Source organism: Salmo salar, chromosome ssa05, assembly GCF_905237065.1.
Source record: "Salmo salar chromosome ssa05, Ssal_v3.1, whole genome shotgun sequence".
Taxonomy (NCBI): domain Eukaryota; kingdom Metazoa; phylum Chordata; class Actinopteri; order Salmoniformes; family Salmonidae; genus Salmo; species Salmo salar.
In genome coordinates, this window is record NC_059446.1 from 18448898 (window position 1) to 18474898 (window position 26001).

Here is a 26001-nt window from a genome sequence, read left to right on the forward strand (position 1 = left end):
GGGTGGGCCAGTGTTTCATTCGAGGAATGTGCTAGATGCTACAGATACAGACAAGACACCCGTTTCTCTCATGGCAGATGATGACCAGTGGAAGTAGTATAGGCAATTCTGTGAAAGATTATGATTTCATATTACTAATAGGAAATAAAAATGAGGGACATTATAATGATGCATTGCATCATAACACATTGTGAAGAGCTTCAATTTAGTTACAACGTTACTGAATTATGTGCAGCTACTACACAGTTTAGGCGCAAACGTGTATCTCTTGAATACACCCCTCTCAGAACAGCATGTAATATGAACTACAGTAGGCTGCTTTCATTTCCTTTCTAAAGCTTAGCGCTCTCGCGATATCGTCGGTGTGGGTGACAGGCAGTCGAGGTTGCAGCAGGCTGAGGGAGACGGTGGAAGGTAAGCAGGAGGCAGCATCATGGCGGACAGAGACAGTGGCAGTGACCACGGAGGGCTGGCCACAGGCCCCGGCTCCCTGCCTCCGGGCGCGATGGGCGCCGCGGCAAGACTGCAACACGACACCGAGGAGCTCGCGTCAAAGCGAGTCGACATCCAGAATAAGCGCTTCTACCTAGACGTGAAGCAGAATGCAAAAGGCCGCTTCCTAAAGATAGCCGAGGTCGGAGCTGGGGGAAATAAGAGCCGCCTCACTCTCTCTATGTCAGTGGCAGTGGAGTTCCGTGACTATCTCGGGGACTTCATCGAACATTACGCCCAGCTGGGCCCGAGCAACCCGGATATAGTGCAGGATGAGCCCCGGCGTGCCCTCAAGAGCGAATTTCTAGTGCGAGAGAATCGCAAATATTACATGGATCTGAAAGAGAACCAGAGGGGGCGGTTCCTAAGGATCCGTCAGACCGTTAATCGGGGGCCCGGATTGGGAAGTGCACAAGGCCAGACCATCGCGCTTCCAGCGCAGGGACTTATCGAGTTCCGTGACGCTTTGGCCAAACTCATCGATGATTACGGTGTGGACGAGGAACCAGCAGAACTACCCGAGGGCACTTCCTTGACTGTTGACAACAAACGCTTTTTCTTCGACGTGGGTTCTAACAAGTACGGAGTGTTCATGCGGGTCAGCGAGGTGAAGCCTACCTACCGGAACTCCATCACTGTTCCGTGCAAAGTGTGGTCCAAATTCGGCAACACGTTCTGTAAATATGCCGAGGAGATGAGAAAGATCCAGGAGCGGAGTAGAGAGAAACGGGCCTCCGAACTCCTACCGGAGGGCCAACATGGTGACGACGGGGACGATGATTGACGGATTACCGGCTTGAGCAGAAATAAATAACAACAAACACCAGACTTTATAATCAGACTTTTACTGTAAAATATAAAGAGAGAATTCCAAGGGAAGCACCCCACACACAACCTTCACAGTCAGACTGGCAGTAGCCTACTGTCTCGTCGTTCATTGCTGGATGTCACCCACTTACCAACCATTTTAACAGTAAGCCGCTGCTATCAATAACTTGTTTGAACTGTAAAATATGAACTGTTTCCTACTTGATTTAAATGACAATGAACAGTGTTTATTGCTCTAACAAACAACCCGATTTTGCACACGTCCAAGCTATTTCGAAAAGGTTTCCAAAGTGCAAAACGAAAAAATAAACGTAAATTGGAAATTACGAAGATCTCCATGTAAACCAACATTTGACATCAGCACAAATATATATATATATATGATAAATTACTTTACCAAACCAATATCTGAAATCAGTTGTAGTTTATTAATATAAGGTACGCAGGAAATAAAAAGTAAAGCGCTATCTATTAACGTGTACTGCAGAACGCAACGCACAGACTGAAAAAAGAGACACTTCTGCCAATATGCGTAGGCCTAAATCTCTTTTAAAAAGGCATTTGGGAAAGTTCTAGTGTTTAATTTGATCCAAAATGTAGTTATGAAAAGCGTTTCTATCATGTCATAGGCCTACATTATGGAGTATTGTATGAGGAGAGCAGAGTCGATATAGGCCTAAACGGGATAAAAGCATCTTTACTATTGAATATCAACCCTTTTGCACCATGTCCATTCAAATTTGGAACAATGGTTAGATAAAACATTTGCTAACTTAGATATACTAATTATGATTTTGTGAATCAGCTGTATTTAAATCCTAAGATGCCCACGTTTTCTGTGGGCGAGTTTTCTTTTTCGGGGGGAGGGTGGGATGGGGCACAAAAACCAGATGCTCAACCGGTGATGGCAGCGCGAGACGCGTAAAAAGACGCATCAGCGCGCGGCTACATGCATGCTGAGCCGCTAGGGCGCATCCTCTCTGACGTCAGAACAACCTGGTGCCTTATACACTCCACTCGTTTACGTGCTTCACATTGTGGTCGATGTTAATGATATCTCTCTCGACCACTGTATGTTTTCATTTGTGAGTTCTGTACTGTTTGCTGTATGGCTATTGGTCAACACTAACAAGCCAAGCCAGAGAGGCCCTTTTCTGTAGCCTGTCTCCCTCCACAGGCAGGAGAGCAGAGAATGGCCCCTAGAACAGCGACAGCAGCAGCACTTCGAATGTGAGCATGGATAGTCATCAGAGATGTGGGGTTGTGTCTGTCCACCTCTTGCACCATGTAAAATGTAACTGGACGTATACAGTAGTCAGTCAGTGGGGATGAGATGGAGACGGATGATGGATGGATGCCCTAAGAGCCCCTTGTGAGGTTTTTCTGGATGTAGGCCAAAAAGGCCAAGGCAGTATCTTTCTATGGTGCTACAGCTCCAATATAATCCAAACTAGACCGGGCTTGCTGGTCTAATTTGTCACTGCATTATTTGATTTCTCAATGTTACTCTCCACATGTTGTCAGAGCAGCAGTCTCCCCCTACACAGGGTGATGACAGACAGTGAGGACATGACTTTATAGTGTGCAATATTGTACTTGCCAATCGTGGCATTGTATGTTGTATAGACAAAAAAAAGGCAAATATATATGTGATATTTGAAAAGCATGAGGCTGAATTCTGCATTGTTACAGACATGTGAAGTCTTTCTCTGCATTTAAGTGAAAAGGTTTCAAACTAGTGTGAGATTTCCCATCACTTTCATATACAGTAACCCCCACTGTGTTTCAGTGAGTGTAGACACGTTTCTGGTCTTTCTCTTTCCACAGAATCGCTACAGTGACATAGCTTATCCCCCCCCCCCCCCCCCACAAATCAGCAAGTTTATCTCCAGGTCAGTGTTAGAAGCACAGTCCTGCCCCTTCTGAGTGTCTTATAATTGAATTGAGTAGTATCATGAAACTTTTTAGTTTTACTGGGATAAATTATCCCAAGTCAGAAGGAGAAAAGTTCAATGAAAATGACACATCAACAAATTGATGTGGTGACAGAGGGGGTTGCCCTGACGATGAAGTGACCAACCATTCTTCCTGGGGTGAAGACAGAATCATTTTGACAGTTACCCAGCATTCCTTGCTCTCAGTCCACCAGTAAACAATGCCATAGAGGATTTCTTTAAGCGTTGATTAACAATCAGTCAGCTAGGTTAACCATCAGTAGCTGGATTTAGAGCATCACAGGGTGGCTTGGATTAGTTTTGTAGATCTAAACCTACTGCACTGTACTGTACTGCCATCAGGCCGGCTGGCGTGATGTTGAGGACAGACTGAGCAGCAGTAGGTAGGTCTGCTATAATTCCACCAGCCATTTGGATTCGGTCAGAGTTATAACTGTAAGAGGCCTCGAGATGCATGGGTCCCTATGTGGGGCCCCATATAGGACCCCTATTAAATGGCCCTTTACTAGGCTAGCATTAAAGCTTCATGGGTTTCTCTCCTCTTTTGGAGAGAAACCCATGACACTGCCTAACACTGCCCCAGAGTTTCAGAGATCTTTTACATAGCAGGTAAACTGTGGATTTGACTCTGTTGTGCTCTACACATATGGAGAACATTTTGAAGCCAGAATTCAGTCAAACCTCCACTACCGCTGTGAAAGACCAAATGCTATTTCTACACAGTAAATGCTTGATTGAATTCAGGCTTTAAATGCGAGACATTAAGCCTGGAAATTCAATACACCATTTTCACAACTCTCTTACTGGCCAGCCCTAGAGAGACGAAGGCTATAGTCAATCAGATCAAGTGTTAACTGGCGATAGCCAACACCCGCATAGCTGATGTTTTGGCGGTGTCCGAAGTGGAACTGCGTTGTAGCTGTCAAATCAGTGAGCAGCTGCTCTTGAGATCATTGTCACGAAGCCACACCCGTCCCACTCGCGTTAGAAGTTTAGAACGAGAAAGTGTAGGCTATATAGAAATAATGACGTTCAAATTGAAAATCATTTAACATTTAATGAGGATTTCTATCAGCTTAATTGAGCTGTAGATTACATCTCACATTCCAGTGTTTGAACTTGTAAATATGACTCCATGGGATTTCTCTTAATGCGACTTTGTGCAGCCAATAGCAATGTGCGCTTTAGGTATGATGCCGGGAGCCGCTTGTGGATTTGACAGCTCTAACGCGGTTCCGCCTCCGACAAGTCAAAATATCAGCTATGTGGATGTCGGCTAAAGAGGATCTGATTTAATGGGGCCGTAATTCTAAATCATTCAGCTCACGTTTTACGTTTGTATGCCTCGCTCTGTAAAACGCACATCAAAAATAAATGATAATTAAACAAAAGTGATTATTTTTTTGTCAGTTCACAAGGTGCTACTGGGTCCGTTCTGGTTCCGGAGTTGCATGGTTCTGTGTAATAGATTCTAGAACACTGCCTATTTTAAAGGATCGACACGGTGTTGGGTCAGAACCAACTGCCACGGTTTAGAGCTGATGATTTCGCCATGTTGCTCACATTGCAGTTAATCAATGGGGCACAAAATGGACACCAGGTGTTTTTGTCCCATAATCAAAACCTGCAGTGGGTTGATTGTAACTGTGCAGCAGCATGGCTAGTTCAGTTCAGTGTAACATTGGTGGTGGTGATGGTGCTTGTGCTGTTTGCATCAGAGAGAGATGTCTTAGAATTGATTAACTATTATAGGTGCTTTGTTCTTCTTATTTGTACTAGTTCTTAATGGTGGGAATGTGTATTTTGATCTAAACAACAGCTGCATGACCATGGTAACAACCTCTACCAGTCCCTTTAGAGGTGTGGTCTTCTGGAATCTCTCCCACTACAATTCCAACTTCCATTCATTCTACCAAGCTGTTTAAAGATCCATTCAATTGAGTTTCAGTGTTCTATTGTCGCTATGACATTTCTCTGGTCCTTCAAGTTCAGACCAATCACTCACAGACAATGTCTATAATGGGCAAGGCCAATCACAATCTTGTTTGTGAAGCCAACAGTCATCTTGACCATTACTAGCTCAGCACGCATTCTGTTTTGCACATACCAATGCAGAGTCCTTCATGTATGCAGACTGTATAGGCTACCGTTATGTACAGGGACGAGACATTGGGAAAAGGATCTATGAAAGTCAATGGGGAGGAAGAGGGTCAATGCACAATGAACATATCCCATGTCACCATATGGTCTAACTACCCTTTATCAACCCTATATGATATGTTGCACCTTTCAAAATATTTTATCTGTGGTGTGTGTGTGTGTGTGTATATGATGATCCTTGTTTCAGAAAAATATAACATATAAACAGGAAAAGCATATTGCTGTTTTTTTTCTTTTGTATTTTATACTTACAGAAAGCATTGAATAAAATGGATAAATACTTGCACTTTAGATATATTAAGAAAATAAAAAAATCTGCATATTATTTTTGATAGGGATCTCACATTCAGAGAGTATAAATTACTTTCCAGGCATTGTGACATTGCTGGACAGAGATGTATCGAGTTCTTCTACTTATTGAAGTATATTTTGTCTGTGTTTCAGAAGGTTTACTAAAGTAAATTGCATGATAAAGTAGTGTTACACCAATATTGATATTTTTTAGTTGGTAATAAGGTCTGAAAACTGTGATGTACCATGTTTAACTTTTCCCCCATACATTCTAGAGTAGTTCTTACTGATTCATGGCCTTTCCTGACTACATGACGATGGTGCTTCATTTGGCTTTGAAAAATCTGCTCATCCAACATTTGACATCATCATAACTTGTATCTTACTGTACTTCATTACTTTGTTTATGTACTTTCACTACCTTATTAAATTTTAGTTGATGGCAAAACGTGTGCTGTTTTGTACGTTGTTGTTTTAATGTTGGAAAAGCCTTTGTCGTCTGAAAATGACTAATTGCAATAAACAGGCATTCCTCATGCTCTTGTGTCTTTACAGAGTGTCTGACTAAAAGTTCCACTGATTTTTTTAAATTCATAATGGTCCAAATAACTTACATTTAGAAGTACTGGTAGTGGCACCAATAGGCCTACCTGCTGCTGAAACCTGAAGTTCGCTAGAAGAGTCGTCAGGCACTTTTCAAGGTGATGGCGATATGCGACATTGGCGCTGTCCATTGCGCTGAAGTAGGCTAATTTGTGCCGTTTTGAGGACGTGTTGTTGATGCGGAAAGTTGGCACAGTCAAAGGAGCCGAAGCATGGATACTGTTCACGTCGCATTGACAAGAACAGACGGTTTGGCTTACATCACGAAAATAATGTGCATGTATCGATGGGGCCGGAATCCGTGCCTCGTTATGACTGAACGGGCAGATAGCTAGCAACAATGACGAGAGGCTGCCATGTAGGGAATCCTAGGTGGCTCTTTTCTGCTACTTTTATCTTGTTCTTAATACCATGTCTTGTTTTGAGGTGTTTTGACTGATTTCAGGTCAATGCTAATATGGCAACAACAACAAAAAAATCACTAGCTAGCTAACCAACAACTGTTACGATGTATTTGAGAGACAATCAAATCAAATTGTATTTGTCACATGCTTCGTAAACAACAGGTGTAGACTAACAGTCACATGCTTACTTACGAGCCATTCCCAACAAAAATGGAAAAATAATAACACAAGGAATAAATCCACAATGAGTAATGATAACTTGACTATATACACAGAGTACCAGTACCGAGTCAATGTGCAGTGGTCCGAGGTAATTGAGGTAGATATGTACATACTGGTAGGGGTAAAATGACTAGGCAACAAGATAGATAATAAGCAGTAGCAGCAGTGTATTTGATGAATTGAAAGAGTTAGTGCAAAAGGGAGTCAATGCATATTGTCTAGGTAGCTATTTGGTTAACTATTTAGCAGCCTTATGGCTTGGGGCTCCGGTTCAGGGTCCTGTTGTTTCCAGACTTGGTGCATCGGTACCGCTTGCCGAGCGGTAGCAGAGAGAATAGTCTGGACTTTTTTAGGGCCTTCCTCTGACACTGCCTGGTATAGAAGTCCTTGATGGAAGGGAACTCGTCCCCGGTGACGTACTGGACCGTACCCACTACCCTCTATAGCGCCTTGCAGTTGGATGCCAAGCAGTTGCCATACCAAGCGGTGATGCAGCCAGTCAAGATGCTCTCAATGGTGCAGTTGTAGAACTTCTTGAGGATCTGAGGACCCATGCCAAGCCTTTTCAGCCTCCTGAGGGGGAAGAGGTGTTGTCGTGCCTTCTTCACGACTGTGTTGGTGTGTGTGGATCATGTTCCTTGTGGACACTGAGGAACTCGACCCGCTCCACTACATCCCCATCAATGTGGATGGGGGCGTGCTCGGCCCTCTGTTTCCTGTACTCCATGATCAGCTCCTTTGTCTTGTTGACGTTGTCCTGGCACCACACTGCCAGGTCACTGACCTTCTCCCCATAGGCTGTCTCATCCTCGTTGGTGATCAGGCCTACCACCGTAATGTCGTCCGCAAACTTAATGATGGTGTTGGAGTCATGTGCAGGTGAACAGGGAGTACAGAAGGGGACTAAGCATGCACATCCTGAGGGGCCCCTGTATTGAGGATCATTGTGGCGGATGTGTTGTTGCCTACCCTCACCACCTGGGGCAGCCTGTCAGGAAATCCAGGATCCACTTGCAGGGTGAGGTGTTCAGTCCCAGGTACCTGAGCTTAATGATGAGCTTGGAGGGCACTATGGTGTTGTATGCTGAGCTGTAGTCAATGAACAGCATTCTCACCTAAGTGTTCCTCTTGTCCAGGTGGGAGAGTGCAATAGAGATTGCGTAATCTGTGGCTCTGTTGGGGCAGTATGTGAATTGAAGTGGGTCCAGGGTGTCTGGGATGATGGTGTTGATGTGAGCCATAACCAGCCTTTCATAGTATTTAATGGCTACAGGTGCAAGTGGTACCTTGACAAGTGCTCATTGTGTCCAAGATGTGGACGTGATGTTTATTCCTGCTAAATTGCAAACTAGCTATGCTAAACATTTTCCACATCGTTATTTTCTCATCTGCGTTACATAAGGCAATATCTCTAGATAAAGAGATGTAGAATTGATAATAAAAACATTGACACCAATTTCTATTGTATATGAAAGGTGACTTTAGGAAGCACTGACTAAAATAACCAGTAAAAACTCCCTCCACTTTACACTGTCAAACAAAATAACAATATACAGTAACATTTCCAGTCTCCAATTTTCCTTTGTTTAAATAAAAAACAACAAAAAATATTTATTTAAGACAGGACCAGCAAAGTAAAAAACCTTCTCACAATTCTATATTACAACAGCACTGCTCTACCCTAAAACATTGGGGAAACAATGGTTAGTTAGCACAACAGCCAAAGTGACAAGGTCGGTCCTCAGAGTAAGAAAGACATTATGTATAAAATGACAGTTCTGATTCCAAATTGCACTTCAGTCAACAGAACTAAGGATCTCTGATCCAGTCTCATCAAAAACACAGCATCTATAAAGCCTCTGTGTCTGTTCTGACCGTGCAAAGATTCCGTACCGCTTTAGTGTCGAGAAAGAGATATGAATTAGGGACACTATCCCATCCGAAGTCCAGTCAGGAAAGGGGGAGGGAGGAAGAGAGGGGGATGAGTTTCAATGTTCAATTTAGAACAATGTAGTCCAGCAGAACCACAGCCCTCTTTCTTCCCTCCATCTTTCCATGGTTCCTTCCTGGAGAGACAGAGCTGGGTTAGTGTCCTCTCTCTGGTCTCCCACATGAATATGATTCTACACCACGTGTACCGCTATGTTCTGCTCAGCCACTTCCTCTACTTCCTGTTCTGCTGCTTTGTCTTTCAGTCTTTGATTGTAGTATCTGCACTCTGATGATGATGATATGACAGGAAGATGAGCCAGCTCCAACTCAGGGAGATGTCTTCTTCTGCATCAAAGCATTCCAACACAGAACACAGAGCCTTTAACGTTAGACGTGCTTCCTTTCAACCTTAACCCAATGTCCACTGGCCAGCCCTCAACCACATACACACGCATGTACGCAGGCTCTCACACACGCTCAAGCACTTCATCAAAATCTTCAACAAACCAACGTTACTGCTCATACTCAGTCAATGTCCTCCATCCCAGCTTCCACTCAGAGTAACAGCAGTACAGGGGGTAGAAGCTGTTCAGGGTCCTTTTGTTTCCAGACTTGGTGCATCGGTACCGCTTGCCGAGCGGTAGCAGAGAGAATAGTCTGGACTTTTTTAGGGCCTTCCTCTGATTGTAGTATCTGCACTCTGATGATGATATGACAGGAAGATGAGCCAGCTCCAACTCAGGGAGATGTCTCAGAGTAACAGCAGTACAGGTATCCAGACAGTAACATAGAACAAGGGTTATAATATATGCCACAGTGCTTTCATTCAGTCTGATATCATATATGAAGCTCAGGTTCAAGTGGAAGAAGAAATACATACTTATCAATAATAGTCTACACAGCAAGGAGTTGATCATCATAACAGTTCTGAGAGTCTGAGTAAGTGTTCTTCATCATCATAAGGCTTCCATACAGTAGGTGTGTTACATAGGCCTGTTCAGATACACTGAGGAGAGTCTCCATGCTCTATGGTCCATAGTAACCTGTTGAAGGCTCACTATAAGGTGTGAGTTACTTCAAAAGTTTGGGGTCACTTAGAAATGTCATTGTTTTCCATGAAAACATACATGAAATGAGTTGCAAAATGAATAGGAAATATAGTCAAGATGTTGACAAGGTTATAAATAATGATTTTTAAATGAAATAATTGTGTCCTTCAAACTGCTTTCGTCAAAGAATCCTCCATTTGCAGCAATTATAGCCTTGCAGACCTTTGGCATTCTAGTTGTCAATTTGTTGAGGTAATCTGAAGAGATTTCACCCCATACTTCCTGAAGCACCTCCCACAAGTTGGATTGGCTTGATGGGTGCTTCTTACGTACCATATGGTCAAGCTGCTCCTACAAAAGCTCAATAGGGTTGAGATCCAATGACTGTGCTGGCCGGCCACTCTATTATAGACAGAATACCAGCTGACTGCTTCTTCCCTAAATAGTTATTGCATAGTTTGGAGCTATTCTTTGGGTCACTGTCCTGTTGTAGGAGGAAATTGGCTCCAATTAAGCGCCGTCCACAGGGTATGGCATGGCGTTGCAAAATGGAGTGATAGCCTTCCTTCTTCAAGATCGCTTTTCCCCTGTACACATCTCCCACTTTACCACCACCAAAGCACCCCCAGACCATCACATTACCTCCACCATGCTTGACAGATGGCGTCAAGCACTCCTCCAGCATCTTTTCATTTTTTCTGCATCTCACGAATGTTCTTCTTTGTGATCCGAACACCTCAAACTTAGATTTGTCTGTCCATAACACTTTTTTCCAATCTTCCTCTGTCCAGTGTCTGTGTTCTTTTGCCCATCTTAATCTTTTATTTTTATTGGCCAGTCTGAGATATGGCGTTTTCTTTGCAACTCTTAACTGTTGACGTTGAGAGTTGTGCACCGGGGCCTCCCACTCCTCTTTCTACTCTGGTTAGAGCCAGTTTGTGCTGTTCTGTGAAGGGAGTAGTACACAGCGTTGTACAAGATCTTCAGTTTCTTGGCAATTTCTCGCATGGAATATCCTTCATTTCTCAGAACAAGAATAGACTGACGAGTTTCCGAAGAAAGGTCTTTGTTTCTGGACATTTTGTGCCTGTAATTGAACCCACAAATGCTGATGCTCCAGATACTCAACTAGTCTAAAGAAGGCCAGTTTTATTGCTTCTTTAATCAGAACAACAGTTTTCAGCTGTGCTAACATAATTGCAAAAGGGTTTTCTAATGCCTTTTAAAATGTTAAACTGTGATTAGCTAACACAATGTGCCATTGGAACACGCCTATGTAGATATTCCATTAAAAAGAAAATCTACTGTTTCCAGCTACAATAGTCATTTACAACATTAAAAATGTCTACACTGTATTTCTGATCAATTTGATGTTATTTTAATGGACAAAAAATTTGCTTCTCTTTCAAAAACAAGGACTTTTCTAAGTGACCCCAAACTTTTGAACGGTAGTGTACATTTTACATTTTAGTCATTTAGCAGATGCTCTTATGCAGAGCGACTTACAGGAGCAATTGTGGGTTAAGTGCCTTGCTCTAGGGCACATTGACAGATTTTTCACCTAGTCGGCTCGGGATTCAAAACAGCGATGGTTACTGGCCCAAATCTCTTAACCGCTAGGCTACTTGTCACCCTACTACTATGCTACTGTACACCTCCACACTGAAATCCACCATCCATCTCCTCAAACCAAAGAACTACACTCCACACTTCCTTACGATGTCACTTCCTTTATGCCGGTAAGTCCTCTCTCCTCTTTCGTCCTTTTTTCCACATCTTCATGTTCTCCGTTATAAGTGTTCTTATAAGCACTGCCAGCGACAATTAGCTGTTGGTTAAATAACACCATTAATACTGTATAGCTGGAACAATTATTACCGCTTTACTGTGCAATGAAATAGGAAGGAGGGAGGATTTGGGAGTCCAGTTCTCAGGCGTTTGGAGGGGGTGAGCCCTCTGGCTCAGAGGACAGAGTTACGGGGGGTGCATGATATTTTTTAGGGGGTTCTCCTCTCAACTCTGCTGGCCCGGGCCAGTGCGTCCAGAGGCCCTGCCATTGACATCGTGCTGGCTGATGGAAGGAGAGGACTGGGTCTTCCGGAGGTAGCCCTCGCGCCCCCCTCGGCCCTCCCCGATCCCACTCATCACGCTAGCCTCTATCTTCTCCAGGTCGTCTGTCTCTGCCCTCATCTTGGCCTGGAGCAGGTTGATATACGTCTCATACCGACTCTTCTGCAATGGAGAGAGAGGGGGAATGAAGATGATGTGACTATAAATATGCATATATCACACATATGGCTCATTTAACACACAACAATTAGACAATGCTCACTCTACAGCGAGAAAGAGGATTCATGACAAATGATGGGGAAAAACACAGAGAAAGGGGATATAGGACATTGATCTCGTGATTCTGTCACAACTAGAACACAACAACAGCACATCTATTTCAGATTTACCCAGACCTATGCACATAGAAACAGTTACACAGAGAGAGAAAGAGAGAGAAAGAGAGATACATAGAAAGAAAGAAAGAAAGAAAGATGCAACCTTTCTCCCTTAAGATAAACTACACATATTATGCAAAGGGATGTAGGCCAAAAGACCTGTAGCCTCTCTCCTTCTCACCTCATATATGAGGTAGTGCTCTTTGATTCGATACTCCTCCCACTCTCTGCTCTTGGGAGAAGGCGAGGGCGGGCTCTTCCTGTGCTCCTCCACCTCCACACTCATCTGCTTCAGCTTCCCCTCGTGGGACTGCAGCTGATCCTCCTGCACCAATCACAGCAACCCATCAAACAGCAGGCACCAGTAACAACCAATCACATAACACAATCAATTTAGGGTGCACCATGCTATATTTGTGGCTGTGTGTGTTGCGAATGTGTGTGAGAGAATGTGTGTGTGTTTGCGTGCGTGTACCTGGTTTAGCCGGGTAGAGGAGGAGGGCAGTAGAGGTCTACAGAACGTCTTCATGGAGCCAATGGCAGCAGGGAAGGCCGGGGCGGAGAACAGAGCTGCTACCAGGTTAATACGGAATATCCACGACATCATCTCCTCTTCACTCCTACAAAGAAAGAAAGGACACAGACAGACAGACAGAAAGAAAGGACACAGACAGACAGACAGAAAGAAATTTGTATGTGTCTGTGTGTGTTCAGATGGCAGCGCATGGCGCTTTCAGTGCCAGGATAACGTGTTCGATTCCTGAGACCACCCTTACGTAAAATATATGCATGGACAAAGTGTCTGCTAAATAGCATACATTATTATGAGAGAGAGTATGCCACAAGTTACAACAAAATATCTAAAGGCTAATAATAACACCACATTTCTGTATATCATGAAAGTCAGTTATAATGTGACAAAATAACTGAATGTGCATTAGGGGACATATAGCTGGTTCCCATAAACAGGTCTCCCCTACAGGCCAGAGTAGCAGAGGACCTACGGTGCCTGCAGTAGGAACACTCTCCAGTCAGAGAGAGAGAACAGGTCTCCCCTACAGGCCAGAGTAGCAGAGGACCTACGGTGCCTGCAGCAGGAACACTCTCCAGTCAGAGAGAGAGAACAGGTCTCCCCTACAGGCCAGAGTAGCAGAGGACCTACGGTGCCTGCAGTAGGAACACTCTCCAGTCAGAGAGAGAGAACAGGTCTCCCCTACAGGCCAGAGTAGCAGAGGACCTACGGTGCCTGCAGCAGGAACACTCTCCAGTCAGAGAGAGAGAACAGGTCTCCCCTACAGGCCAGAGTAGCAGAGGACCTACGGTGCCTGCAGCAGGAACACTCTCCAGTCAGAGAGAGAGAACAGGTCTCCCCTACAGGCCAGAGTAGCAGAGGACCTACGGTGCCTGCAGCAGGAACACTCTCCAGTCAGAGAGAGAGAACAGGTCTCCCCTACAGGCCAGAGTAGCAGAGGACCTACGGTGCCTGCAGTAGGAACACTCTCCAGTCAGAGAGAGAGAACAGGTCTCCCCTACAGGCCAGAGTAGCAGAGGACCTACGGTGCCTGCAGCAGGAACACTCTCCAGTCAGAGAGAGAGAACAGGTCTCCCCTACAGGCCAGAGTAGCAGAGGACCTCACGGTGCCTGCAGCAGGAACACTTTCCAGTCAGAGAGAGAGAACAGGTCTCCCCTACAGGCCAGAGTAGCAGAGGACCTACGGTGCCTGCAGTAGGAACACTCTCCAGTCAGAGAGAGAGAACAGGTCTCCCCTACAGGCCAGAGTAGCAGAGGACCTACGGTGCCTGCAGCAGGAACACTCTCCAGTCAGAGAGAGAGAACAGGCCTCCCCTACAGGCCAGAGTAGCAGAGGACCTACGGTGCCTGCAGTAGGAACACTCTCCAGTCAGAGAGAGAGAACAGGTCTCCCCTACAGGCCAGAGTAGCAGAGGACCTACGGTGCCTGCAGTAGGAACACTCTCCAGTCAGAGAGAGAGAACAGGTCTCCCCTACAGGCCAGAGTAGCAGAGGACCTACGGTGCCTGCAGCAGGAACACTCTCCAGTCAGAGGTCTTTAGTTTGAGGACGTTGGGTCTCTTGCTGTAGTCTGTAGCGCGGGTGGCTAACGCATGGTGGATACGCACAGCGTTCTTCAGGTCCCCCTCACACAGCTCTGCATCAGCCTTATACTCATCCTGTCAACAGGGGGAGACACACACATATAACGTCGTTAGAGAGCTCCTACTACTGTGTTTGTGTGTGTGTGTGGGAGAGAGAGAGAGTGACACACACACGCAGCTGAGCTACCACTGCTGCATTCTACTGCAGTGGTAGAGGTCTGTTTCTATGGTAACGGAGAGGAATCTGGTACCTTCTGTAGATAAAGGATCATCCCCTTTAGAACCGCATAGAACTTCTTCCAGCCTCGTCGTCCTCGTGGGGCTAGGGAGAGAGAGAGAGAGAGAGAGAGAGAGAGAGAGAGAGAGAGAGAGAGAGAGAGAGAGAGTGAGAGAGAGAGAGAAAGGGAGAGAGAGAGGGCGAGAGAGGGAGAGAGGAAGAGAGGGAGAGAGGGAGAGAGAGAGAGGGCGAGAGAGAGAGAGAGAGAGAGAAAGAGAGGGAGAGAGAGTGAGAGAGGGAGAGAGGGCGAGGGAGAGAGGGAGAGAGAGAGAGGGCGAGAGAGAGAGAGAGAGAGAGAAAGAGAGGGAGAGAGAGAGAGAGAGGGAGAGAGGGCGAGGGAGAGAGACAACTGTTATTTCTAAACTTGTTTAAATCCCAATAACTGAAGACTCATGCATTAAGAAATTCCCTTCCAACCTAGCCTAAGCCAATCTATGTGTGTGTGTGTGTGTGTGTGTGTGTGAGAGTTTGTACTCACTGCGTTTGCCGTCCATGTCTGCGTGACTCTTGCGGGACAGGACACCATGTTTATAGGTGATAGCGTTGGGTAGGATGGGGATGGCGATGAAAGGGTTATTGCCATCCGTTACCCTGGCAACCACCCTCTTCCCCCCTCCCTCATACTGCTCCTCCACCAGCTCCGATAGACTCTTCCTGAACTCCTCTTCCTCACTGTAGATAAAGGATCTCCAGTCAGAGACATCAGAAATAACATAGGACACACACACACGCATGCACACACCTGAGAAGGGATACTCACATTGCCCATTCAAGTTTCTCGTTCTTTATTGAATTATACAGCACCTAAACAGGAAGTAAAGAAATCAAAATGGTGAGAGAAAAAAGTCACATCTCATTGAACTGGATCAACTTCAGATTAATGCCAACCTTGGAATCTGACCAAATACTACATTAGTAAGACAAAGCAATAGTAAGGAGCCTAGTTGAAGTGTTGTCATCAATATTGTCCTAGCATTGATTACTGTACCTTTAATAGGTCTTTAGGGAAGTCCTTGCCATCGTTTAGGCCATCCAGATTACTGATGAACTGCTGGCAAGACATCTTCTTCCCAATGTTCTGGACAAGAGAGACACAGAATGAAACAGAATTAGGCTGAATCCTAAATCACTGCCTTCCCTTTCCCACAACCCTCAGCCCTCCATTTGTGCATTCTTGCTCACCTCCGCCTTATGCATAAGTATCCCAAAGCTTATAACCACTTCGGCCAAGGCAGCAAGGATGCAGGTTTCAATGCGAGTTGTTATCCCGACACTCACCACAATATGTTTGGAGTTTGCACAATTTAATCCAAAATAATGATATGTTTGGAGTTTGCACAATTTAATCCAAAATAATGGAGATGCAGGTCTAATTGTAAACCACATGCATTTGTTTATGTCTGATTTCAAGAAATGACACATGTAACAGATGAAATAGCCTATAACTCAAATGAAATGTTTAACTGTTACTGAGGTTTATGTCTTGTAAAACAACAGTTGATGGGATTATTGATCCCCTCGCCACTCTCTGGAAGTCACCCTAGGAGTTTCGTCAGCAACATGACAACCGAGGGCCCTCCAAGTGGGTCGGTAGGGGCGAGGGGGTGATTTGGGATTCACAGCCTTACTACCTACCGGTAAATGTAAATATTGACAAACTTTTCAGACGTTTATGTATTTTCTATAGTAGGTGGATCTTAACAAGGTTAGGAGAAATACTACTGTAAATGCAAATCGATGTGAGTATGTTATGTAGTACTATGGATAATTTCCCTGGATAACCACTAGGTGTCAGTGGTGTGCAGGTAGAGCATCAGCTATTCTCTTCATGCATTATGCGGTTGATTGGTTAAATTATGACCACAGATATACAGTACATGGAGAGACACAGAAGAGGTTAATGATAAAGCCACTTACCACCTACGGAGCAGGACAGCCAGAGGTTACACAGAGGTCACACAGAGGTCAGACAGAACGCAGGAGAATAGAGGGATTGAGAGGAGAGGAGAAGAAACGAAGGAGGTTGAGAGAGTGTGTTAGAAGCATGAGAGGATCTGTTAGTAGACATATAAGAGCAGAGAGTTAAATTGTGAGTTTGTGTTAAAGTAACCCTGGCTAAGAGTTAGTATATAGTGCTGTGGTAGTTAGTAGTAGAAGATAGATAGACGAGACAAAAAGAGGGCAGAAAGTGGGTCAGAGGAGAACAGAGTTGGAGATTGAGAGATAGAGTTGGAGGGTAACAGAGAGATAGTGAGATAGAAGAGAGAGAGAGCGATAGAACAGACAGACAGACAGACAGACAGACAGACAGACAGACAGACAGACAGACAGACAGACAGACAGACAGACAGACAGACAGACAGACAGACAGACAGACAGACAGACAGACAGACAGACAGACAGACAGAGGGAAGCTATTGTTGCTGTAGCACATCACTTCTAAACAGGTGTTGCCTGCCTTAATGGGGGCTTTATTTTTATTCTTAAAGACAGCCGAGCAAAACACATAAATACAATGAGCCAATGCTACAGTAGGTTTCTCTACGTCAATTGTGTTGGTGCGTGAGTCATGTTAGACAGGGTTTTGACTCTACTCTTCAGGGATCTGCTGTATGTCAAATAGGATTTATGAGTATTTCTGGGGGCTCCTGCCTGTACATTGATTTCCATCTATCTTCACAGATTGTAGGTTTGATAACAGAGCTGTACATACGTGTCCATGTAGATCAGTGTTGAGCAGCATTAGGGCGCAGGTTAACGTATGGGCTCCGTCTGTTGGAAGAAGAAGAGAACATGTTTTTAAATGTTGTTATCTAAATGTCATGGATGACCCAAATGGCATATTTTAATTAACAGTAGGCAAAAAAATTCTCAACAATACCTGGCAAAGTCTCAACAATACTTGACAGAATACTTCAAAATATGCTATGCAAAATGTTGATGTAAGTAATGTAATGTACTTTATTCAAGCCAACAAAGCAGTCATCCTCCTCCTCATCATAGTCTTCCTCACCTAGGGTTGTTGTGGTGTCTGTAATAGCGCCACACCGGCAGTCAGGAGTCATGACCTCACTCAGATTCCACGTGACTGCCTCCCGAGTGGCGCAGCAGTCTAAGGCACTGCATCACAGTGCTAGAGGCATCACTACAGACACGGGTTAGATCCCAGGCTGTGTCGCAGCCGGCTTCGACCGGGAGACCAATGAGACGGCGCACAATTAGCCCAGCGTTGTCCGGGTTAGGGGAGGGTTTGGCAAGGCCGGGGTGTCCTTGTCCCATCGCGCTCTAGCGACTCTTTGTGGCGGGCCGGGCGCATGCACGCTGACTTCTGTCGCCAGCTGTATGGTGTTTCCTTCGACACATTGGTGCTTCTGGGTTAAGCGAGCAGTGCTGCTTGGCAGGGTCATGTTTCGGAGGATACATGCCTCTCGACCTTCCATAGGGAAGTTGCAGCGATGGGACGAGACTGTAACTACCAATTTGGATATCACGAAAAAGGGGTAAAACATTTTCAATAATAATAATCCACGTGACCGTTGTCACGGTAATCTCCTTTTATGCACTCTGGACATGAGTTGGTAGTACCCAACTCGCTAACGACCTTCACGTCGCTAATGGCCTGGTACTCAGAGCTCTATTGTCCTTCTAACCACTCTGACATCAATGCAAACGCAAATAAAAATCACATCAAACACTTATCATCATGCTTTTAAAAAAACTCACCTCACTGTGATGATCAATTTGAAGAAGGAAGTTCAACAACAGGTTGAAACTGAGTGTAAAACATGGTCATTGTGGATGTTGTTTCAAAGCCAAACACAACGAAATGGACAGCGCTTTGTAAGGTGAGGATTTGTTAAAAACACCCATACGCATACCGTGCATTCAGAAAGTATTCAGACCCCTTCCCCTTTTCCACATTTTGTTACGTTACAGCCTTATTCTAAAATGGATGTAAAAAATATAATCTCATCAATCTACATACAATATCCCACAATGACAAAGCAAAAACAGGTTGTTATAATTTTTTGTAAATTTATTACAAAAAACAAAAAACCTTATTTACATAAGTATTCAGACCCTTTGATATGACACTCAAATTTGAGATCAGCTGCATCCTGTTTCCATTGATCATCCTTGAGATGTTTTTACAACTTGATTGGATTCCACCTGTGGTAAATTCAATTAACTGGAGATGATTTGGAAAGGCACACAACTGTCTACATGAGGTCCTATAGTAGACAGTGTATGTCAGAGCAAAAACCAAGCCATGAGGTTGAAGGAATTGTCCGAGACAGGATTGTGTCAAGGCACAGATCTGGGGAAGGGTACCAAAAAATGTCTGCAGCATTGAAGGCCCCCAAGAATACAGTGGCCTCCATCAATCTTAAATGGAAGAAGTTTGGAACCACCAAAGCTAGAGCTGGCTGCCTGGGCAAACTGAGCAATCGGGGGAGAAGGGCCTTAGTCAGGCAGGTGACCAAGAACCCGATGGTCACGCTGTCATAGCTCCAGAGTTCCTATGTTGAGATGGGAGAACCTTCCAGAAGGACTACCATCTCTGCAGCACTCCCCCAATCAGGCCTTTGTGGTAGAGTGGCCAGACAGAAGCCACTCCTCAGTAAAAGGCACCTAAAGGACTCTGACCATGAGAAACAAGATTCTCTGGTCAGATGACACTAAAATTGAACTCTTTGGCCTGAATGCCAGGCGTCACACCTGGAGGAAACCTGGCACCATCCCTACAGTGAAGCATGGTGGTGGCAGCATCATGCTGTGGGGATGTTTTTCAGCGGCAGGGACTGGGAGACTTATCAGGATCGAGGGAAAGATGAACGGAGCAAAGTACAGAGATCCTTGATGAAAACCTGCTCCAGAGCCCTCAGGACCTCAGACTTAGCGAAGGTTCACAACGACCCTAAGCACACAGCCAAGACAACGCAGTAGGGGCTTCGGGACAAGTCTCTGAATGGCCCAGCCAGAGCCCAGACATGAACCCAATCAGACCTGAAAATAGCTGTGCAGCGATGCTCCTCATCCAACTTGAGAGGATCTGCAGAGAAGAATGGAAGAAACTCCCCAAATACAGGTGTGCCAAGCTTGTAGCGTCATACCCAAGAAGACTCTATGCTGTGATCACTGCCAAAGGTGCTTCAACAAAGTTCTGAGTAAAGGGTCTGAATACTTATGTAAATGTGATATTTCATGTTTGTTTAGTTTTTTTTACATTTGCAAAAATTACTAAAAACCTGTTTTTGCTTCATCATTATGGGGTATTGTGTGTAGATTTATGAGGAAAAAATATAATTGAATCAATTTTAGAATAAGGCTGTAATGTAACAAAATGTGGACAATGTCAAGGGGTCTGAATACTTTCCGAATGCACTGTATTAGAGTTTATGAATACGCATAGACCTATATATGAGCCCAAGCCTGGAAAAAACCCTGAATTAAAGTAATGATTGTGCCGTTATACAATACATAGCTTAATAGCCTACCTACCACATACTACGCATGATAGAAAAACATTTTAAAAAAACATAGATTTAAGATGTCTTTGATACATAATTGGTCTAGCCTATACTCCAAAATGTGGTAGGCAATGTATTGTATAACGGCACAATCATTACTTTAATTCAGGGTTTTTTCCAGGTTTGGGCTCATATATAGGTCTATGCGTATTCATAAGCTCTAATACAGTGCATTCGGAAAGTATTCAGACCCCTTGACATTGTCCACATTTTGTTACATTACGGCCTTATTCTAAAATGTATTAAATTGCCAAGGGGTCTGAATACTTCCGAATGCACTGTATACATTTATATTCCTGACTCGGACATTGCTTGTTTTAATATTTCTTAATTCCTTTCTTTTTATTTTGGGGATTTGCCTGTATTTATTTGTATTTTTTTACGCATAACTGTACTGTTGGAGCTAGAAACACAAGCATTTCGCTTCACCGGGGATAACATCTGCTAAATATGTTTACGTGACCAATAACATTTGATTTGATGAGTGAAATATGACCACTTGAAGAGAGGACAGCTGTGCAGCCTGAGGCAAGGGACAGAGCGGAGTTTTTTTTTGCGACTTTCTCAAATCATCAATAGCCTGTAGTCGCATCATGCAGCCCATATGTTTTCATTTCTAAGGTTTGCATCATTCACAACTAAGGTTGCCAAATAACTCAATCTAGCGTATAGGACCTGTTTCAAATGATTACTTTTACGCTCCACATAGCCACTTCATATTCGCACTCGCTCCGGAATGTGAAAAATATCCTTTCTATTTTATTCAGTTAAGTTCAATTATATTCTTCTTCCTATAAAATAATGGCACCGGACTTATAAGCATAACTTGTCTGCTAAATGAACAAGCCTACAGCCTATAGCATGGAGCATAGCCAGATAACATACAGTATCTAGCCAGCTAAATGAACAAGTCTACAGTCTATATCATAGCCAGATAACATACAGTATCTAGTCAGCTAAATGAACAAGTCTACAGTCTATATCATAGCCAGATAACATACAGTATCTAGTCAGCTAAATGAACAAGTCTACAGTCTATATCATAGCCAGATAACATACAGTATCTAGTCAGCTAAATGAACAAGCCTACAGTCTATAGCATGGAGCATAGCCAGATACCATACAGTATCTAGCCAGCTAAATGAACAAGTCTACAGTCTATAGCATGGAGCATAGCCAGATAACATACAGTAGGCCAACTCATATTCTGTTCTACTGAAACACATCTTCATATCATAATGCTTCTTTAGACCTGCCTAAAATAAATGCTGGATTTATTGTGATGGTGCATCAGCGGCTTGTGTGAGTGGAGGCCTGCTGGAGATGCTAAACATGTTTATGTTAATTAACGGTCAATTACCCTGAGATCGGCAGTAATTTGCAAGACAATAACCGGCTGACAAAATGTCATGACCGCCACAGCCCTATCCCCACCCTACCCACCACCCTAATTATAATCATCACCATCATCTTCTTCATCATCATCATCATCCCGTTTGGATCTGTCCTTGCCTTCGGGGGCGAGGGCTGTGGGGTTGCATACACAGAACCTCTTAGAGAAGTGGACCAGGATCCTCTCTCTCTCCTGGGTCTCCCCCATCAGAGGAAAGGCTTTCAGGAAGTTCCTGAGAATTAGGTCAAAGACCAACGAGTGAGAAGGCAGTATTGTTTTCAGGCTAGAATACAGAGTGTATTTGTCCACACAGTGATATAGGCTACAACCTTCTTTTACAAGCTTCCTCACTTTGGTTCGGAAATTGTCAATGGCATCTTAAGACTAAGGCTACAGTAGATTAGTACAGTACATTGCACATTCATTCAGTGCAAACTCAGTGTAAGTGTGGTTCACCACTCCCAATACAAACATGTTAATTTACTTTAAATATCTGCATGCTGTGGTTAATACGTGCATTCAAGACAGTCCCAAATCATGGCATACTGTATACCAGGAGGTGACAGCTGACTGTATTGCAAAATAGAGACCCACTGCAGCTCTATACTCAGAGAAATCAGTGTTAGGCTAATATGTTGTAAGCAGTGCTGTCAGAATAGTGCTGACTGGTCTTACCTCAGGGCCTTGTCCAATGACAGGCCAGAGAAGTCAAAGAAGCTGAGGTACTCTGACGCCACCAGCTGGCTGAAGTCGTTACTGCAGGATGGACAGAGGGAAGTTAAATGGGGGAGGGGAGAGAGAGGGGGAAAGAAAAGGGGGGATGGGGAGCGAGAGAGAGAGAGAGAGAGAAAGAGATGTGACATTTAAGATGATACAAAATACATATTAATACAATATAAACACTGTGAGACATATGCATGTGTATCAATGTGGAACTGAATGACAGTGTGTGTGTGTGTGTGTGTGTGTGTGTGTGTGTGTGTGTGTGTGTGTGTGTGTGTGTGTGTGTGTGTGTGTGTGTGTGTGTGTGTGTGTGGTTGGCCTTGTGTGTGTGTGTGTGTGTGGTTGGTCTTGTGTGTGTGTGGTTGGTCTTGTGTGTGTGTCTGTGGTTGGTCTTGTGTGTGTGTGGTTGGTCTTGTGTGTGTGTGGTTGGTCTTGTGTGTGTGTCTGTGGTTGGTCTTGTGTGTGTGTGGTTGGTCTTGTGTGTGTGTGGTTGGTCTTGTGTGTGTGTGGTTGGTCTTGTGTGTGTGTGGTTGGTCTTGTGTGTGTGCCTGAAACCCACTTCTTGCCCAGGTGGCGTGCCACGTCACAGCGTCTGAAGCCCTCCAGGTAGAACAGACGCTTGGCCAGGCGTTTCGCGGCGTCGCAGTCGGCACGGCAACCGTTGGCCAGGGTTTCCGTGCTGCCTCTCTCCAGCTGCTCCAGACCGCCCAGCTCCGACTCCGAGTCCGACAGCACGTCCGTGAGGAGGTTGGCATCACTGAAGAGGACACACACGACAGCCTTATTGAACAGAACAGTGCCCTAATGTGAGCAACCTTCATATGAGTCTTCTACGTAGCCCTAGTATGATCACTGACTGGCAGTCATGATGATGAAAACATCAAATGTGAGGATATTTGGGAGCTATAAACTCCCATTTCAAGACCCTTTTCACTAGACAAGCATAAACAGATAGATACGATAATAAATAAGAATGTGTGATATTCTATCTACATAAGATTGCTTTCTCACATATAACCCTGACTCAATAATAAAAAATCCCCTGAAGACACATAAAGATAGCTTATCTGAAACATAGCCATCCCTACATAGCTCTCTCACTCTAACAAAAACACATAAAACCTCCTAAACGATCACTACTGAAATAGTACTAAATACAAACGTCACAGGCCTCAATACCAGACCACGGATCCCTCATTTTATGTCCCTTTGACATAGTTGACTTTCTCTCTATAGATGATTAACATTTTTCTGCAGAATCTGATTAGAGCATTACTTCCTAAATTCAATACGCTGAGGCACGGTAATGTGTTGGTTGCCGTGGTCACGACGGGCGGCGGAACCCGGTGTCCTGACAGGAGAGACGACGGGCGCAATTACCACCCCTCTCAAGTTGATGTCTCCTACATCACAATTACCCACAATCCTCACTGCAGCCAACAGCGTGCCGAGAACACAACGCAAGCCTCTCACAAGGATGGAACCCCAAACTAGAATAGGTACTCATACCTCCCTCTGTACAAGGAAGATCTACTCTTCTTTATCTATCCTGAGACAAACAAGGAACTATTAACAAAATAACTGCCCTCCCTACATTCTATTCATCATTATTTTTTTGGTCATTTATCAGACTCTCTTATGCAGAGCGACTTACATTAGCAATTAGGGTGAAGTGCCTTGCTCAAGGACACACTGACAGATTTTTTAACTAGTCGGTTTGTCGATTTGAACCAGCAACCTTTTGGTTACTTGTCCAACGCGCTTAACCGCTAGGCTACCTGCCAGTTTGATGTCTTTACATCACAATTACCCACAATCCTCACTTCAGACAGCGTGCCGTCAGCAAAAGCCAGAGTGCCACAAGGATTGAACTATGCCCAAACCTGCCTCTAGAAACACATTGTCTTCCTCTATATCTAACAGATGCAGTCCCCAGCTTTCTCCCTACATTACACCATGCCTAAGTCTTACCACATTATTTTCACGAAAAACATGGTACGTCCTGAATAATGAACAACATGACAGCCTGTGGGTCACAGCAATCCAGGGGTCCCCAGTTTGCAAAGCCCCCCCAACACACACACACACACACACACACACACACACACACACACACACACACACACACACACACACACACACACACACACACACACAATGGCACCCTATTCCCTATTTAATGCACTACTTTTGAACAGGGCCAAAAACTAGTGCTCTATGTAGGTAATAGGGTGCAATTTGGGATGCACCCCTGACTCACAGCCACTCAATGTGGATTCTGCTACTTTATCTTGAGCAAAGTGAAATGCACATGGACCTTCCATTGTAACTCTGCAAATGCATTTGAGTAGATGTTGAGTAGATTTTCCCTTAAGTCCTGAATAGTCAGCCAATGTTTAATAGTGAAACTGTGTGTGCCTGTGTGTGTTCCCAAGCCCTGGTGCTGGGTATAGTTAGAGCATGAGGCTGCATGCCTGTGACTCACATGGTAATCTCTGTCTCCCAGTTGTGTTGGGTGCCAACCACCCCTGGGCCAGCAAGGGAGTGTCGGGTAAAGGGCACGAGGGGTGTGTGTGGATGTGTGTGTGTGGATAGGTGTGTAAGTGGGGGTCACACTCTATTGCCAAAATATTGCAATTTTGGAATTACGCATCTGGTATGAGTTAATGTGACTAAAGTCCAGAACACCTATTATGTGAGTAAATGGGTGTGTGGGTGTTATTTATGAGTAGGTGTGTGTGTGTTATTTATGAGTAGTGTGTGTGTGTTATTTATGAGTAGTGTGTGTGTGTTTCATAACTGTGACAGGTCATCTCCTGAGGCTTCACTGGCATCCTCTGTGCAAGGATGTCTTGAGGGATTAACACCAAGGACTCTGGGTCATGCATAACCTACTGCTCCCTCAGTCTCATTTTGTTATTCAAAACACCAACACTCCTAAAATAACAACATTCACTAATGCTGCACTACAGTATACAGCAGTGACAATAACTGATAAAGGCATAGGAATTATAGTCACGGTACATTTTTTAAATAAAAGTTAACAAAGTAACTTGTTAGTTCCTAGGGGCATGTTGAAGCACTTTGTTGCCAGTCTCCAATGAGAGTGAGCAACATGTTGTAAGATCAACAGAGATGGTTCAAATGTATTGATCAGCATTACAAAATCGTTTAAACTGACCAAAGTTCAAACCATACAGAAAAATGAGCTATTGTCAAAATTATCTCAATTATACTTAAAGTAGCATAATTTTCCAGTGTATTTATACTGAATAGTCGCAAATCAATGTGTAGTTGATTTATAACCGCTGTGTCAAACCGGAACGGCTCAATACGCTAATTGAAAATACAGCACACACTCTCGCACAATCTCATTCTGGCTGAAAAAAACTTCAGAATAATTTTACTGTGAGGGGAACCAGAGGAAAAGACTCACAGGAGATCGAGAAGAAAGTCGAAATGAACGTCATACTCCTGTTTCCACATTTTCTCTCCCGCATTCGAGGATTGGAATCAGTGTGAAGGAACGCGCGACATCATCCAGCAGTGGTCTGTAAAATCCGGCATTCCGTCGTTTGC

The 26001-nt window shown here is 44.3% G+C and overlaps 2 protein-coding genes across 2 annotated transcripts in view; one reads left to right on the top strand and one right to left on the bottom strand.

Annotated features, from left to right (window-relative positions):
• The first annotated feature begins 348 nt into the window (after positions 1–348).
• Positions 349–6278, top strand: LOC106604399 (transcriptional activator protein Pur-alpha). The gene has a single exon (XM_014198983.2). It carries the CDS (start codon positions 434–436, stop codon positions 1274–1276), a length of 843 nt encoding a protein of 280 aa, XP_014054458.1. The 5' UTR covers positions 349–433; the 3' UTR covers positions 1277–6278.
• A 5039-nt stretch (positions 6279–11317) lies between these two features.
• Positions 11318–26001, bottom strand: part of LOC106604400 (PH and SEC7 domain-containing protein 2) — a 38544-nt gene continuing 23860 nt past the window's right edge. Inside the window, exons 4-15 of the mRNA XM_045717963.1 lie at positions 22982–23179; positions 22375–22455; positions 21771–21931; positions 17489–17547; positions 15764–15853; positions 15536–15579; positions 15254–15447; positions 14750–14820; positions 14416–14573; positions 12859–13003; positions 12565–12708; positions 11318–12168 (exon numbers count right to left, since the gene is read on the bottom strand). Of these exons, the coding sequence (XP_045573919.1) occupies positions 11950–12168; positions 12565–12708; positions 12859–13003; positions 14416–14573; positions 14750–14820; positions 15254–15447; positions 15536–15579; positions 15764–15853; positions 17489–17547; positions 21771–21931; positions 22375–22455; positions 22982–23179 (1564 nt within the window). The 3' untranslated portion in view covers positions 11318–11949. The remainder of the gene's footprint in view (positions 12169–12564; positions 12709–12858; positions 13004–14415; positions 14574–14749; positions 14821–15253; positions 15448–15535; positions 15580–15763; positions 15854–17488; positions 17548–21770; positions 21932–22374; positions 22456–22981; positions 23180–26001) is intronic.